General features: G+C 39.2%; 1 protein-coding gene and 1 long non-coding RNA gene across 4 annotated transcripts in view; one reads left to right on the forward strand and one right to left on the reverse strand.

The window, feature by feature from the left end:
- Positions 1-17,653, forward strand: part of LOC108525975 (uncharacterized) — a 39,198-nt gene that overhangs the window by 10,083 nt on the left and 11,462 nt on the right. The window contains exon 3 of one of the 2 annotated variants that reach the window (XR_001884387.1): positions 14,799-14,964. The exons of the other annotated variant lie outside the window; for it this stretch is intronic. This is a non-coding gene — a long non-coding RNA (uncharacterized LOC108525975). The remainder of the gene's footprint in view (positions 1-14,798; positions 14,965-17,653) is intronic. 2 annotated transcript variants of the gene reach the window in all.
- Positions 1-17,653, reverse strand: part of ZCCHC4 (zinc finger CCHC-type containing 4) — a 62,032-nt gene that overhangs the window by 3,951 nt on the left and 40,428 nt on the right. The window contains exons 7-12 of one of the 2 annotated variants that reach the window (XM_017866708.1): positions 17,091-17,241; positions 15,370-15,470; positions 4,467-4,588; positions 4,144-4,219; positions 1,937-1,988; positions 1,276-1,420 (exon numbers count right to left, since the gene is read on the reverse strand). In XM_017866708.1, coding sequence (XP_017722197.1) covers positions 1,276-1,420; positions 1,937-1,988; positions 4,144-4,219; positions 4,467-4,588; positions 15,370-15,470; positions 17,091-17,241 — 647 coding nt within the window. Of the gene's footprint in view, positions 1-1,275; positions 1,421-1,936; positions 1,989-4,143; positions 4,220-4,466; positions 4,589-13,926; positions 14,985-15,369; positions 15,471-17,090; positions 17,242-17,653 lie in introns of those variants that run through there. The other variant, XM_017866706.1, reaches the window with a different exon arrangement.

Below are 17,653 nucleotides of genomic sequence, written 5' to 3' on the forward strand. Positions count from 1 at the left end.
TCCTGACCTCGTGATCCGCCCGTCTCGGCCTCCCAAAGTGCTGGGATTACAGGCTTGAGCCACCGCGCCCGGCTGTATTCAATTTTTGAAGGTTTATTCTAAGGGAAATATTTTATAAGATTCTTCAGTAAGCTTCTTTAATTAAGTTTTTAAAACTTTTCTTTATCCTGGATTACTCAGTGGAAATAATTATTTAAAGTAGAGTAAATGTAGGAACGAGGCAGTTGTAATGGTAGCCAGAATTCAAGTGGCTGGACCACAATGGAAAAAAAAAAATTTCACTGACCACAGATAAATAAAACACATGGGAAAGAATTCTAATATTATCATAAATAATTACTAAAGTATCAGATATTTCTAATAAGAATCAATTTTTCTTTAATTACAAGTCATAGTCATATGGTAGCCCAATCTGAAATTTCATATAATGTCATATAATGTCATATAATGTCAAATTTAGCTATCTGGTAATCTCCAATTAATAACTGTGTGACATTAGTTTTCTTAGCAATAAAGCAAGAGCACTTAATCGCTATCATTCCTTTTAGTTAGGAAAAAAGTATAATCATTCAAATTAGCCTGGTTAAAATAGCAGTGTTTTTCTTTTTTTGTTTTGTTTTGTTTTATTTCGGGGATAACTATTCCAGAAGCAATGCCTTTTCTAAATATGCTATTGTCATTGCTCTCCCTTTACTCTGAGTTGTAATCCATAACTGTAACCAAATATTGGTGAGAGATGTGAAAATAATCACAGGAAAAAAAGTAATAAAATTTCAAATATTTAAGTATTAAGCATGTCTAAATATTTTTCTTAAAATTTGATATAAAGAAATAGCTTTCTTACAATATGCCTACTGTGGAATTACTTGCTATTCAATCTGAAGTGCCTTCTCCAGCCTTTCCTGCCATCGTGTGTCTAGATCTGATCTGTTCCTCAAAGCCTGACTTAAATATCATGTCCTTCAATAAAGCATGAACTGTCATGCCCTATAACTTTACACGAGACGTAAAGCTAAGGAGAGGTAAAGTTAACCACTTTCTACCTCATATTTTGGTTATTTTCATGTCTAAGCTGTAGAACTGTAAGCTCTTTGAAAGCAAGCTCTTCGAATCATCTTTCTCTCCTCTCTCCATCCATCTATGCAACCAGTACATAATAGTGAAAGTGACAATTAACCTGGCACTTTAAGATCCTCCGAATGTTGCATGCTTTTATGGGTTACCCTGTATAAAACACAGATGGAATACATTTTTCTAGTTAAGTATTCGACTGACTTGTTAGCTCTTTTAGATGTAGCAATGTTAGGACAAGTACTGCGTTTGTGATCCAATTCACCACAAATAAAGCAGCCATCTTTGGGGCCCTCGCAAGAATGATCTGGAACAGCACAGTGATTGCAAATGCTACAGTGGATCCAGGCTGTAAAATAAAAATTAAGTTTTAAAAGAAGTTCATGTAACGTAATTTTTCATCTTATTAACTTTTAAGGTAGGATATACGAACAGTGTTTACTTGAAATATTGTGGCTAGTTTGCACAGCTAGTTTTAGTTTGGCTAAAGAGACCAGGGAGAAGAGGTTAGAATTCCACATAAACTAGCTAACTTCTTTCTGTTACATGCAACAAATTCAGCCCTTCTCCAGTAAGTTATGAGCTGACAGCTACTGTCACAATGGAGGCTGGATGAGTGACACAATGCCTTATTAAAATAAGTCAAACCAAACACCACACTGAAACAGGTTAGCAATCATCTCTCCTGCAAGGCAGAACAAGGCAGAACATACATGTTGATAACTATAAAATTAAAAAGCAAATAAATTACAAGTCTCTACCCTGATTATTTTTTCCTTTATAAATCCAATGAAAAATCCTACTTAGATGGAGAAAACTCTAAAATGTGTTCATAGGATCTCAAACATTAAGTCTCAATACTTACAAGGCTTTACACACTTTTTACAGAGAAAGCAATGGTTCCATTTCCTGCCATCCTATCAAAAAAAAAACAATTTTAAATTATATTTAATTTGTTATTAAAATCAAGTTCTACAATTAAAATTAAAATGTCTTATTAAAATCTGTGTAAATTATTCATTCCTTATTTCTGCCTTTTCTGGGCTTCACAATTAAATACTTTGATTTTAATTTATGCATTTCTCCACTCAACTCAAATGCCTCCTTGATGGGCCTCAATTTCCTTAACTGTAAAACTAGGAGATTTATCTAAATGATCTTGAAAATCCACTCCAGTTCAAGCAACCCAATCTGCACAAAGAAGGACTCAAATGAAAATTTCAAGAGAATTAATGATTCATAATTTTATGTGTCTATACTGCATAATCCTTAATGAAATTCATATTTGAGAACTTTACATAATTTAGAAAGATAGATTATAGGTTAGTGTCTGATTAATTTTAAAACTATGAAATAAAAATATCTAGAAAAGTGCATAAAATATATCCAATTTAATGAGTATTGTAAAGTAAACACAGATAAAACCCACGAGGTCAAGAAAGAATACCACTAGCCCTCTGGAAACTGCCCCATGCCCCTACTCAGTTACAGCATTCCTCCCGTCCCCTCCAAATAACACCTCTTCAATTTGTGTGATTGTCATTTCCTAGCTCTTGCTTCCTTTTACCACCTTTGTGTGCATCTCTAAATAATAAGTTTGTTTTCCTCAACTTTAAACTATACAATCTGGGCATAATTTTTTTTAAATGAAGAATACACATCATGTCTCAACTAATAAAAACTAAATATAAACAATCAGATGTATTAACATTGTTAAAACAAGTATAACCAGTAATACCATTCTATAATCATGAAAATGTACTTTCTAATGTTTATATAAATGCAGCCTCTTCTTTAGAGAATAATTTGTGCTTATGAGCCAAACTAAACTTCACATGCCCTTTCTGACCAGATTTAATTAAAATAAACAAAACAACTTAAGGGTCACCCTGCCTTCCTAAAAAATTAGGTGGTTTATTTATAATTGCCAAAACTTGGAAACAACCAAGATGTCCATCAGTAGGTGAATGAGTAAACAAGTTGTGGTACATCAAAGGAATATCATTCAGAGCTAACAAAAAATGAGCTATCAAACCATGAAAAGACATGAAGGAACCTTCAATGCCTATTACTAAGTGAAAGAAGCCAATCTGAAAGGCTATATACTATATAATTCCAACTGTGTGACATTCTGGAAAAGGAAAAACTATAGAGGCAATAAAAAGATAGTGGTAGCCAGAGACACCCTTCAGGAAGAAGGATGAATAGATAGAACACAAAAGATTTTTAGTGAAAACAGTGAAACCACTCTGTATGACACTGTAATGGTGAAAACATGTCATTATACATTTTTCAAACCCATAGAATGTAAAACACCAAGAGTGAACCTAATGTCAACTATAGGCTCAGAGTGTTAATGATGTGTCAATGCAGGTCCATCAACTGTAACAAATGCACCCCTCTGGTGGAAGATGCTGACAGTTGGGGAGAATGTGCATGTGTCAGGACAGGGGACATATGGGGAATCTCTGTACCTTCTGCTCGATTTTGCTGTGAACCTAAAACTCCTCTAAAGAACCAAGTCTATTAAGAAAAAATAATACCTAAATAAATAAATAGGTATGTCCCTTTGCAGTCCTTCATCTGTAAAAAATCAAGGAGTCACTGTACCTAATAAGGCTGTTGTGAGGATTAAATGAGTTCATCCATGTGAAGCTCTTAGGAAAGTGTCTGGCATATTAAAAGTGCACAGTACATGTTATTAATTATTTCACCAGAATGATGATGGTACCTAATAGGTCAGTGCCTTATTTGAAATACCATAATTTTTCCCTCAACATACACATAATTGAGCATGCATTTATGCCTTATTTGAAACACTGATAATTTTAGCAGTCCCAAGTACCATTTGAAGATGAATTCAAATGACTGTTGGTGACGATGAAGGCAGTTAAGTATTTTTAAAAGCTGTTGTACTCTATAATTTAAAATATTGTATTATAGCATAATTAATAAATGATAATATATATTAATACAAATCATATTAACAAAATAACATTTAAAGGGTAATAAAACTAGTAAGCTAAAAATGAAAATATTTAAATAAAAATACATTCTATAAGAACACCATACCTTGGATGTGCAAGAATTACAGTGCTCACAGTGTTGATTCTCTAAAGAAACATATCGTTGACACAGAGAGCAAAATCTACAGAGTAAAGGACAGAGAAATCAGCTGCATGCATTTATTGAGATTTACAGAGTAGATAAAACTTTACAAAGCACTCATTACAAAAACTGAGTGCAATCTGAATTCAATTCAGTATGAAATTATGGACCTAATTTAAAAGTAATAGAAGAATAACATGATTCAACACTGAAAGCATTTGACTGATAGATATATGTAACTTTATTTTCAGTGACTTGTGTACTTCAAAGTTCCACTTTGATCTTACCTGTACCCTTCTTCAGTAGGAAGGATTATTTTGTTGGGCGGAATGTTGGTGAAAATACGCACGGGAGACTGTTTTCGACCTGTCTTTCCGTGTTTATAAAGTGCATGATTATCATAATCTACCTAGAAAGTTAAAAATTAAAACAGAAAGAAAATTTACTCAAATTAGTCAACATTAAGATTCTTTAACCAATAAATGAACAAACTGATGCCAATATATGAGTTAAAGTATTTGTCATGCCAAGTGTCAGGTTCCAGTCCAAGCTGAGGACCGAGGGGAGTAGGTGGACCAGTGGTGGGTAGCTGGAATAACACTCAAGGATCATAGACAATTTCGACATGGCTTTTACTCTCTCTCTGGGCATAAGCAAGACTGGGCACAAGCCATGGGTGCAAGCTGGCCTGGGTGAAGGCTGTATGTACAGCGTTAGCAGGTAATTACACCTCTTACAGACAACAATGGCTCCAAGCCAAGCACGAGCGCATGTGGGTGATCACCTAATGAGCCTCACATGGCATGGTTACATAACGTGTGGAGTTGTGCAACTGCACTCCAAACCTGCTAAGTCACGCTGTGCCAGAAAGCCACCTCAGCCTACTCCTGACTAAAGCGCAGCCATCTCTCTTACACTCCACCCCCTAGGCCGAGGGTGTCCTCTGGGCAGGGACACGTGCCCATAGGGTGGAGCCCTGAATTCATAACACACAATACCACAGAAAGCAATAGCTCCAGGTTATGGCAGGCAACCACCTCATGGTGACATCACCCCAATGTTGCTTTATACATTAAGCCAGGTTTTTGTTCCCCTACCTTTAAAGGCATTGGGGCAGGCAACAACAGATTACCTTTTGTCCCCATACTTGGTCAGAGGAGGTCATCCTTCCTCCTATAGGGTCTTGCCACATGGCCTGACCCCACAGGGGCTGGTGATCAACTAGTCACCTTTTTAACTTCTAGGTAGTGAACCACAAGGTTAACCCTTGATAGACCACCCAGGTATCGGTACAGATTACCATAGGTGTCACCTCCTTGGTGATCACCATCCACAGTGCTCTAAGTTCAGCCCATTGGCTACTTTGCCCATGCCCGGTTCCAAACCATATAGTATCAGTACTAGGTTGGACTGCAACAGCAGTCCAGGCAGCAGTAGCACCTTGGCTAGACCCATCTGTGTATCATGCCCCCCATCAGGAATGGGGGGATGCCCTTCCTTAAACAGCAATGGCTCAAGGTGTAGGGTTGCGTCAGGCTATGCCTTAGGCCCCATGGCCTTATCTTGCATTAGGACTACAGGTCCCAAGACATTTTGCAACTCAGATGCTAAGGGACTTGTACTCAGCATACTCTGCTGCTCCAAGTAGGTGCCCCACTTTGCCAAAGGGGATATCTGCGCTGTCTCAGTTTGGGAGGTTGTTATCCACCAACACACCCATCACACTATCAGGCAAGTCATACGCACAATGTCTGTAGCCTGTCCTGCCACGCTCTCATGAATCTGAAGGGCAGCATATGAGTTACTAACTGCTTCTTTATCAATCAACAACGGGGCTCAGCTCCCTTCCACAGCTGGGACCAAAAGCCCACCGGTGTTCTCAAGTGCTCCATGCACTGATATTGGCCCCAGCCAAAACTATCTGTGGTCACATGTACATCCAGCTCAAATGGGCGCCCCTGTCAACTACCTATAGGGCTTATGCCTGCTAAATGGCCCACTTGGCTGCCAGGAAGGTGGTCTCAGCCGCACCATCTTAATTCTAGGCAAGGGGAGTGTTGCTGCTTCTAAATCTGCAAGAGAATCAGAGGTGGGCATAATATCATTAACAAGACCATGGCTAATGGTGGGCTATGCAAAAAGCCCTGCGGCAACCTGTGAAAGTCCAATGTCATCCTCCCATGAAGGCAAACTGTTCCTGGCTCTCTGGAAAACAATGCATTAGCCAACTCCACTATATAGTGATACTATCCCAGTTCCATCAAGTCGTGTAAAATATCCAACCCCAGAATGTATCTGCGCTGGTGTCTACCAGCACCAGCACTTGCAGTACATTGGTGGGAGACCAGTGGATTGCTAATTTCACATGTGGCCTCCTCGGGAGGGGCACCTCGGCCAGTTCCCTCATCAAACAGAAGACTTTACACCCCCACCTGGCTGCAGCACATAGTCTTTGGGCTGGAGTGCCAGGGTGGCACCAGGTCACGCAGAAATGTTCTTCTCCTGCTTGGGTATTTTCTAGAATTGTTGCTCTGGAAACAGCTGTCTCCACAAAGTTCACTGGGCTGCTTATCAATTTTCTCTTGCTCCACCCTGGCCAAAATCAAATCTATCCACATCTGTGAGCATGTCACTCACTGGGACCCCGTTTTCTCCCATTGGGGGCACCCCTGCAGGCGGGGCATCTTTTCCTTCTTTTTTTGAGACGGAGTCTCACTCTGTCGCCCAGGCTGGAGTGCAGTGGCTGGATCTCAGCTCACTGCAAGCTCCGCCTCCCGGGTTCACGCCATTCTCCTGCCTCAGCCTCCCGAGTAGCTGGGACTACAGGCACCCACCACCTCGCCCAGCTAGTTTTTTTGTATTTTTTAATAGAGACGGGGTTTCACCGTGTTCGCCAGGATGGTCTCGATCTCCTGACCTCGTGATCCGCCTGTCTCGGCCTCCCAAAGTGCTGGGATTACAGGCTTGAGCCACCGCGCCCGGCCCATCTTTCCCTTCTTTATGGCACAGACCCCTCGATCCCGCCAACAGCCTCCTTGGTATCAGACCAGGTGGGGGTCTCTGGCCAAGACAACAGACCCAGGCCTACATCCAGAGCAGCCCCTAATTCCTTTTCCAAGCTCTGTAGCCAGGCCTCCAGGCGCCCTGCCTGTGCCTGGAGGTCCCCATTCATGGCAGCTTCTAACTCTTTTTCTGAGTTATGCAGCCAGGCCTCCAGGTGCCCCATCTGTACCTGGAGGGCCCTTACCTCTACTGCATCCCTCAGGGACTGGGTGTGTACTTCTTGTAGCACAGTCAAAAATGCCCATCCAACTCTCCTGGCAAAAGCTCATTCCTTCTCAGTGCTCTGCATTTCTAGCTGCTTCAGTGCCTTCTCCATGCTTGCAGGGGACCCATCTACCGCTGCCCAGGTTTCCACTGGAGCCCATTCAAGCAGTACACTGACACTGGGCCCACCAAAACCCAGTTGTGGCCACATGGGCTGACCCAGCATCACCAGGGAATAAAGCGGCTCACTCTCCTCAGTATCCTGTTCATCGATGTCAAATTGTCACCACAACGTTGTCAGGTCTCAGCCCAAGCTGAGGACCAAGGGGAGTAGGTAGACCAGTGGCAGGTAACTGGAAAAACACTCGAATTGTAGACAGTTTCAACATGGCTTTACTCTCTCTCTGAGTGCAAGTGAGCCCGGGCATGAGCCAACCCAGGCACAGGCCATATGTACAGCGTTAGCAGGTTAATTATACCTTTTACAGACAATAGTGGCTCCAGGCCAAGCACGAGCTCACATGAGTGATCACCTAATACACCTGCAGTGTGGTTACATAATATGCAGAGTTGTGCACCTGCACTCCAAACCCGCTGAGTCATGCTGCACTGGAAGCTGCCTTGACCTACTCCTGACTAAAGCACAACCATCTCCCTTATAGTATTTAACAAGAAATTCTTAAGAGCAAGAGTTCACTTACAAACCAACAGCTTCTGCAGCAGTAAAATTTCATTATTAAAAAGATCTGTTATGGCAAATTTACATTGTCTAGTATTAAAGGAACAACTCTAAGCTTTTATCTAATACAACAGACTTTACAAGAAAGTCTATCAGGTATTCAAGAACTTAGCTTTTGGCATTAAAAAATTCAGCCTTTGAAAATGTGTGCTCATTTGGTCAGGGCTTCCCATTTTGTGTGTGAAATTTGCTCTGTGTCATCTTATGTAAGAAGAGGGTACCGGTACTTAAAGTTGCTGTGAAGGTTAAATGAGATAATGTTTGTAAAACACTTGTTCAAGGCCTGGCATAAGGCAGAAAAATGGAGATGAACACACAGGCTCACAATTATAGTTGTTCTCCCCACAGTGACTATTTCAAACATGTACCTCTCTCCTCAAGGTCCCTAACTCAACTTTTAGTTTCAGCAGATTATCTTGAAAGCAAACCGAAGTGAATAAGTATGACTTCTATTAGCCTCTTGCTTCAGTCTCCTCCTGCAACCTATTATCCACAAGCATTCTCAATTTGGTTTTAAGACTGCTATGAATCCACCTGGTCATTAAATCCATCTTTCTTTACATCAGTAGCTCTCAAAGTGTGGTGTCTGGATCAGCAATATCAGTGTCACCTGGGATCTCATTAGGAATGCAAATTCTCACCTCACCTAGGGCCTAATAAATCAGAAACTCTGGGAGTAGGGCCTGGCAATCTGTGTTTTATCAAGTCCTCCTGGCACACTAAAGTTTAAGAACCACTGGTTTAGATTATCCACGAGAATACCATGAAGTTTTTTATGAGGTCAGTACAGGTAAGCCTGATATTCAAATAAGTTATGTACTGAATTGTTTCTATTATAAACAAGAATACGAAAGAACTTACAACAAAACTGGCTTGTAAGCTAGCTATTTAATAAGTGAATCACAAAAATGTAAGAAATTGAGGACAAGGGAAAGAGAGGCCTTTAAGGGGAGATTCCCAGGCTTGTTCTCCAGCCCTGTCTAGTTTAAGGCTAAGCTTCAGCAGTGGGAAAAACTAAGTACACTGTAGCACAGGATAAGGAGAGCCAAGGGACAGTGTGGAAAAGCCCCTAAGGGTTTCTGGCTGTCAGTATGGTGAGTCTGCAGTCCAGCATAAACTGTAAAAGCTGGCACGGACTCACAGTTGGCCTATTTGGAAGTACAGTACCACAACAAGGAAACTTTCAGGTCAGATCACATTTGAAGCTCTGTGTTCAGTCACTACATTTCAAGAGAGACGTTGATAAAACTAGTTCATTTCTTTGAAAAATAATGGGAATGAACAGAATTTATAGCTTAACAAATTGGGGATGTGTATCCAGAAAAGAGATGACTGGGAGGATCTGATAGCTATTCTCTAACTGAAGGGGTGTCATATGGAATAGAAATTGGACTTATCCTTTATTGCTTCAGAGAATAGAACTAGGACCAATGGTTGGAAGTTAATGGGGAGCATATTTTATCTTCATATGAGAAAATTTTCTAACGATTAAAGCTATTAAATAAATTGCATTGCCTTCTAAGGCTGTAGGCCTCTGCTCACTGGAAGCATTCAAGTGAAGCTGCATGACGGCTGGTCATGAATTTAGTGGAGAGGATTATTATGTTGGGAAGTCAGCCTAGGTTACCTCTGTTTCTTTCCAACTTTGAAAATTCTATGAATATATGTTATCTATTAGAGGCTGGGATACAAAAATAGATTTTACTACAATATCACCTTAAAATAGTACCGTAAGTCATTTTCTTTTAAAATCATTTAAATTCATAATGTTTCCCCTAATGCACTCCTCTGTGTACTCAATAAATATATGGTACCTTATTAAACCAACAAAGACATTTTGAACATTTATGAGTGTCATAAGAAAAAAATTCTTCCCAAGAGATTCATATGAAGCTTTTCAAATGTTGGAGAATAATATTTTAGAAAGATTTCTAGTACATGGAATATTCTATGCAACAAACTAGATAGCAGATGGAAGAGAGGGAAAAAAAAGAACAATGTCTTTATGGTTACCCAAGGAGTCAGAGAATGTATGTGTCAGGAAGGTGGTTGATTGCTTGATTTTGCATAACCTAATTGAGATTATTATTATTTTTAAATGCGGGTTTGTTGTGCTAATTAACTATAAACATATGGTATGTAAAATGCATACTGCTAGAGTAAATTAATGTACCTCTAACATACATCCATATTTCATAGCTTCAGCCACACAAATAAACCTCCTATGGAAGTGCTATAAAGCAAACACAATTTTGCAAATTGCCTATCACTAGTAGTAGAACTGATACACCATTTTCCCATCATTATCCCTGACATTTCACTCACAATGATGATGAGAGGCATTTTCAAATAGAAAATTTCTCTCATGGAACTGATTAATGTGATGAAGTACTGTATAGAAATGAGGGAAAGCACAAAATCTCTGCAATTCCTAATTTTTAATTTTATCTATACGCAAATGTCTTCTGTAACATGAGACTGAAACTAGTTAAATGGAGACCAAGACATCCAAGTCAACATTTATTTTGTGCCTACTATGTTCCAGGTATCAGTTCAGGAAAGAAAGATTAAATAAGACAGAGTACTTGCATTTCCGTAACTCCCTAAGGATTGTCTTCTATTGTCAACACACACAAAAGGTCCCCAGCACCTTCTTCTGCTCCAGCAACCAGCTTCTACCACAGCAGTAAAGTCTATCATAATCCCCATATCCCATTACCTCTTATTTAAAAGTAACGTGGACATCTTATACCCCTTTTTACTTCAAACCCACTACATGTTTTATGTTTATTATAGATTAAATTTTAGGAATTTTGGTAGCCATCTTTTAATTTGCAATAATTTTCCAGAAATTGCTGCCAAAATATCTTCATTTCTGACTGTGAAACTAATCTTGAAAACACAGTGTCCTAACAGGCTGATGTTTAAAAAGGATAGCTTTGACAAAAGCAAAGAGCTATACTTTTAACACCCCAGACAAGTGTCCCATATTAAGTACAGACAAGAGACAACAGAATGTCCCAGGTGGAAAGGAGGTGAGATCATCTAATTCAGACACAAAAAATTCAGGACATGAACACCACCACTCCCTGACCCCACCCCCATGGCGGACACCACTAATCACATTACTGTTTGCTACTGAACCTGGTATTCTCAACAAATTCTCCAGAAAATCACTAGCAATTTATCAGGCTTAGTACCAAAAGAGAAACTTAACTGCCATCTCTTTTCTGGTTCAATCATTTTATTTTATAGGTAAGGAAACAGAACCTGGAGAGATAAAGTGACTTCTCCCAAGATTAAGTAGCCTCTAAAAGGCAGTGCCAGGACTCAGACTTCTGACTCAAAATCAGAGTTTCCTTTCATCATCACATCCTTCCTTTCTAATCTGTTGTTAATAGAACTCTTGGTTTTCTAGGTCTTGGATGACTGTTTTATTCTGTATTCATCAAGTGTTTGATCACTGAAGAGTCTACATAATTTATGTTTTATGAAGATTTGCAGCATTTCTGCCTTCCTCTTACCTGGGAAGTATTTCCAAAAAAATAGATTTAGTGATTTGGGGATTTTTACTGCATTGTGGTTTGAGGGCTTATAATCATCTCAGGTGATGTCCCCCCTAACCACCCGCCAAAAAAAAAGGCCTAATCAAGGTCTATGGGAAAAGATCTGTGAAGGAGGAGAGGGGACTCAAAGTTTTCATTCAATGAAGGCTAATATAAAAGAAAAAAAAGTACCACAAAATGAAGTTAGGCCAGGCATGGTGGCTCACACTTGTAATCCCAGCACTTTGGGAGGCTGAGGTGAAAGGATTGCTTGAGCCCAGGAGTTTGAGACCAGCCTGGGCAACATAGAGAGACCCCATCTCTATTTAAAAGAATTTTTTTTGCTCATGCCTGTAATCCCAGCACTTTGGGAGGCCGAGGCGGGCAGATCACGAGGTCAGGAGATCAAGACCATCCTGGCTAACATAGTGAAACCCCGTCTCTACTAAAAAAAAAAAAAAAAAAAAAAAAAAAATTAGCCAGGCATGGTGGCAGGCGCCTGTAGTCCCAGCTACTCGGGAGGCTGAGGCAGGAGAATGGCGAGAACCCGGGAGGCGGAGCTTGAAGTGAGCCGAGATCGTGCCACTGCACTCCAGCCTGGGCGACAGAGCGAGACTCCATCTCAAAAACAAGAAACAACAACAACAAAAATTTAATGAAGTTAAAGTAACATAAAAAAAAGAGGAAAGCAAAATGCTCAGAAAGGAGTAATAGGTCCAGAGAAATTTTCAAAACCTAGAAAAATTGTCCAAGAACGTACATCAAATAATGTTTATAAATACATGAGGAGATATGGCAAAATCAGTTTCTCCAACATAAGCATGTAATCACAGTACTGTTCTTCCCTTTAGCAGGAATCAGGAAAAACAAATTTGCTTTGTTTTAGATTTTATTCTCATTTTTCTTTCCAAAGGTTGGCTTTCTTTTTATTGAGAAGACTGCTTTTTAGCCTGTCAGACACATGTGACCTAATCAGAACCTTTCTTCATCAATACACTGAAGTGTATAATTATTGTCCACACTTGGACCTTGCAACTACTTCTCAAAACCATAACCCTAATATTTCCAAAAGTTCTTTCCTAGTAACACAGACTGCCTAGCAAGTGATGGCTGGTTACTCCAAAGTTGCCTCTCTCATCTGCTATATTCTGGATCTGTCTTCTTTTGCCCTCTCACCATTTCAAACTCTTGTCCATAGTGGGGGGGGCGGGGAACTCCTCTCTAAATATGGATACAACAGTTTTCTAAGGGCATGAATTATTAGGTTGGTGCAAAAGTAACTGCGGTTTTTGCCATTTTTTTTTTTTAATGGCAAAATTACTTTTGCACCAACTTATACAATTATGCAGTTTTAATTTCTCAGATGTATCAAAAAAGGACCTGAGGAAGAGTTTTACCCCTACCTTGGGACTATCTGAATGATGACAGTGACAGTGGTGATGACAATGCCGACAGCAAGAACCTAAACTTAATACTTGCTGTGTGTTAAGGACAGGGCTAAGCCTTTCCATGCATTATTTCATAAAATCCTTAAAACCTTAAGAGACAGATATATTATTGCCATACTCATTTAACAGGTAAGATAAGCTTCAGAGGGGTTAAGTGCCAGCACCAGGATTAAAACTCCGATCCTTTTTGACTCCAGGGTTCATGCTTTTTCACTCAATTATCCATTTGACATACACATGGCACCTACTGTGTGCCAAACATTGCACTAGATAATTATCCATTGCCAAAGGCAATGAAATGAAATGAAATGAAAACTAGAACCTGTTTACGCAGTTAATATTTTTAGAATATGTCAGCTATCTCTGTATTGCAAATGTCTATATTAGAAGCATCCCTCGGACAAGAAACAGGAAACCTGATGCCCCAAAAAGGAGTTAAATGAGCTCTGAGAAAACTTACGATATAAATTTTGCCCAAAGCAGAGCTCAAGAAGTCAAGTTTAAAATGGCTTGTGCTACACACTTTTAGAACAAAACCTGTTAATACTACTTAATAGCCATAAAAAAAAAATCCATTATATTTGATAAAGTAATCTCAGTTTTGGAAATCTATTTTAAGCAAGTTACATAAAACATGAAAAAACTATAAGCATAAAAGGTGTTTATAGCAGTGTTATTTATAGTACCTTAAAAGGTACTTAAAAACAACCTATAGTCCAAAGAGAAGGGAATAATAAATAGCCTGCATATGAAATAATTTAGTTATTAAAGCATAAAGATTGGGTAGCTATGTTTAAAAATGTATACTTATAAGACATAGTGAAGAAAGCAGAATTCAAAATTGCCTTCTATGATTACAAACCTGTAAAAAGTACTTTTAAAAAAAAGATTAAAAGTGAACACTTTGAAAGTATAGTGTCTGCTGTTTGAGAGGAATCACAGAGTCTTTTACCCTCATTTTTGGTAACAGTTTCTTTCAGAATTTTAAAATAATTTTCATAATGGTATATACCTTCAAGATTAGAAAGATTAGAACCAAGTGCTAGCTTGCAACAGCAAGTGAAGACATTTACGGCTAAAACTCTGCCTTAATCAGAGGCCAGTCGATTATTCAGAAAACTCAAATAGAAACCTCTTACAAAAAGAGGCAGCAGGCTGGGTGCAATGGCTCACGCCTGTAATCCAGCACTTTAAGAGGCTGAGGCAGGCAGATCATTTGAGGCCATGAGTTCAAGACCAGCCTGGCCAACATGGCAAAACCCTGTCTCTACTAAAAATACAGGGAAAAAAAATTAGGTGGGCATGTTGACACACGCCTGTAGTCCCAGCTACTCAGGAGGCTAAGGCAGAAGAATCACTTGAACCTGGGAGGCAGAGGTTGCAGTGAGACGAGATTGCACCACTGCACTCCAGCCTGGGTGACAAAGTGAGACTCTGTCTCAAAAAAAAAAAAAAAAAAAGAGGAAGCAGTACCTGCCTGAAGACCATACACGGTGATGGCAACAACAGGATTAACTTCAAACACAAGGGAAAAAAATACAGGAAAGTGGAGTTTAAAGCAGAATGAACTTAAAAGACCAGGTGGAGCTACTGTGGACACAAGCCTCATTCTCATTTCAGGCATGGGGAAAATTCCATAGGCATCGCTGTGAAGGAGGAGGTCTACTGCAGTAACTTCTTCCCAGAATCAACACATTCACACAGAGCCATCTCTGCCTTCTCCGACACTCCTGACATCCCAAGAGTGACGCAGTAGAGTATGCACGGCATTTCACCAACTAGAAAGGTGATTTACTTTTCTCTACCCTCTGAACAGAGGAAACCAACATTCATAATGATGAACCTGGGGGGCTGCACAATCTCCTAGTGATGATGAAAGATTAAATCAGCCGCTCTAAAACCTAGCACACTGAGAATCACCCAAGGAGCTTGGTGAGATATTTTTTCTTGGGGCTTTGTCCTCTAATTTTGATTTAGTGGGTTTATTTTGGTACTCAATCTGCATTTTCAACATGCACTCTAGGGATTACAGACATTGAGGAACCACTGGACTAAGCTACATATGGTAAAATTTTAGTGTTTAATACAGTTCATTGTATTTTAATTTACTAAAATCAATGAATAGTCTTATACCTATTTAAGTAGAATCTCCATTCCCCAACCATGCCAGAAAACAGAATCTGTACTCTACCTGGTAATCCAGCATCCGGAAGCTTGGAAAAAACTGACAAATTCGGGATTCAAAAAAATAGGGGAAAATCCAGAAAATGGGTAGTTCTTTGTGACTGTCATCTAATGGATCACAAAAAGGGAAAAATAATAGTAAATTAAAGAAAAAAATAGAAGGTTACAATAGAAAAACTTCTGCTAGCATGAGAAATTGCAATGATTCAACACATTTAAATCTCATACAAAAACAGAAAATGTTTACCAGAGTGCCATTTCAAACCTGACTATTCCCAAAGGTCAGTGGAAATATTCCTTTATATCGAAATACAGCTACTAAGAGTATGTAAAAGTAACCCATATGTATATTACTATTGTCTAGGTAAGGCAAAGATGTTACCTAAAAAGTTGAAAATAGAAAAGGAGTGTCACTTTTGAGGCACAAAGGTAGTCATGACGTAGTGGAAGGACCTCTGGACTAGAAGGCAGTAAGTAGGCCTTGGGTGTGAATCCCAGCTCTGCCACAACTCTTTATCTTAGTTTTCAGGGATGAATCAACCTTGACTGCATCACGGAAGATTCTTAAAAACAGTTTTACCAAAATTAGTGTTTGTGAGAGACAGGGAACACAGCTATTACTTACAAAGCACCTAGTATAGGCTAGTACTTATTACAGCACTATTACAGCTAAAACTCCAACAGGCTGAAAAGCCTTCATTCAGAGGTAAGCCTTATCATAGTGCTTACACTAAGCTATAATAAGTACTTTCTATGTACTGTCTCCTTACAATAATCCCTAGAATTAGATATTATCCCATTTTACAGATAGGGAAACTGAAGCCATAAGCTATCAAGTCCAATGCAGCTAATAAGTGGCAGAACAGGAATTCAAGCCCACAAAGCTCTTTATTGCTTCCCCAATGACACTGACTTTATCCACTCTAATTAGTGGACTTAAAAACAGCAAATAAGTGAAATACTTAACAATATGAGTCACATTTTATATTTCATTTGCATTCTGTCCCCCAAAGCACTATTAGTGGAGAAGCATGATCACAAAATTCCTGACACTCTTAACAAATTTATCAACTTGCGAGCTAGAAAATGTTTCTAAAAAATGAATATACCAACTAATTAGATAATTTTATAAAATACTTTGAAGCCCTAAGTCACTTTAAACTGAATAATAACCCCCAGCCACTAGACCACCTCTAGGGCTGGGAATCTGTGTCACTGATAACCACAATCAGTCTATGGGATGTCCAACCTCCAACCTCATATCCTGGCAAAGTGTAGAGCCCTGGACCTCAGGCTGAGTGCCCTCTTAGTGTTCTGGGCCAGGCTTTAGGAACAGGGAATGTATGGTCCACAGGGCAGAGGTATGTGTTGGCTTTGTTCAAAAATCTATTCCCAGTACCTAAACAGTGCCTGGCACACAGTGGCTACTCAGTAAATATTTACTGAATGAATGACAGCAGTTCACTGCTCTTCTGCATAATGTCCCATTATCCCCATCAAAAACATAGTATTTTTCCTATAAGCCATTAAAAAAAATCCACATGATTAGAATAATACAAAGTATATCATGATAATGAAGTTTGCTGCAACATCAAATAAACCTGTTTTTAAAAAGAGAACTCAAGACATGTATATTCTATCAGTGCTCTGATTCACTGAGCTCAGCTAATATTTGACAGGAAGTAGATACATAGATACATGTTTACTTTGCAGTAATAAATTATACACCTTGGCTTTGACCTTCTTTCCACATAGCAATTAACTTCTTGAATGTAATAGCCAAAGGTTCAACCAAGCCACCAAACGGAGGATCCGTCACCATAATGATTCCTTCGCCTTTATCTTCCTGTAAAAATGCTCTGCATACTTCAAGGGCAGTCTGGAACAAATAAAAATTCATTTCTAAATTAGGACTAGAGAGAGGCACTTCATCCTATTTGGAGGAGAATGCATTAGACTCAGTCTCACTCTTAATACTGGAAAGTTTACCGAGTCATCTTGCCACCGCAGCATCCCTCAGTGACATTCTGGAGCCTCTCTTTGCCCCCATAAGATTTTATCTTTGGGTTCCTTGATAAGCAGGTTTTTAAAATTGCAAATTCAAACACCATCACTATCAGAAGACTACACATTTCAAATGGTTAAATTAAAAGGCTAAATTTAGTGTCCTAAAAGAAACTCATTACCCATGAAAACCATCTAAAACGTTAAATTCAATTCAACAAACAGAAGCCGGGATGGTGCTAAGCACTAGGGACACAAAGACGAAGAAGACATTGTTTTCCTATCTG

The sequence above is a fragment of the Rhinopithecus bieti genome, unplaced genomic scaffold, assembly GCF_001698545.2.
Source record: "Rhinopithecus bieti isolate Rb0 unplaced genomic scaffold, ASM169854v2 scaffold_1599, whole genome shotgun sequence".
In the NCBI taxonomy this organism is placed as follows: Eukaryota; Metazoa; Chordata; class Mammalia; order Primates; family Cercopithecidae; genus Rhinopithecus; species Rhinopithecus bieti.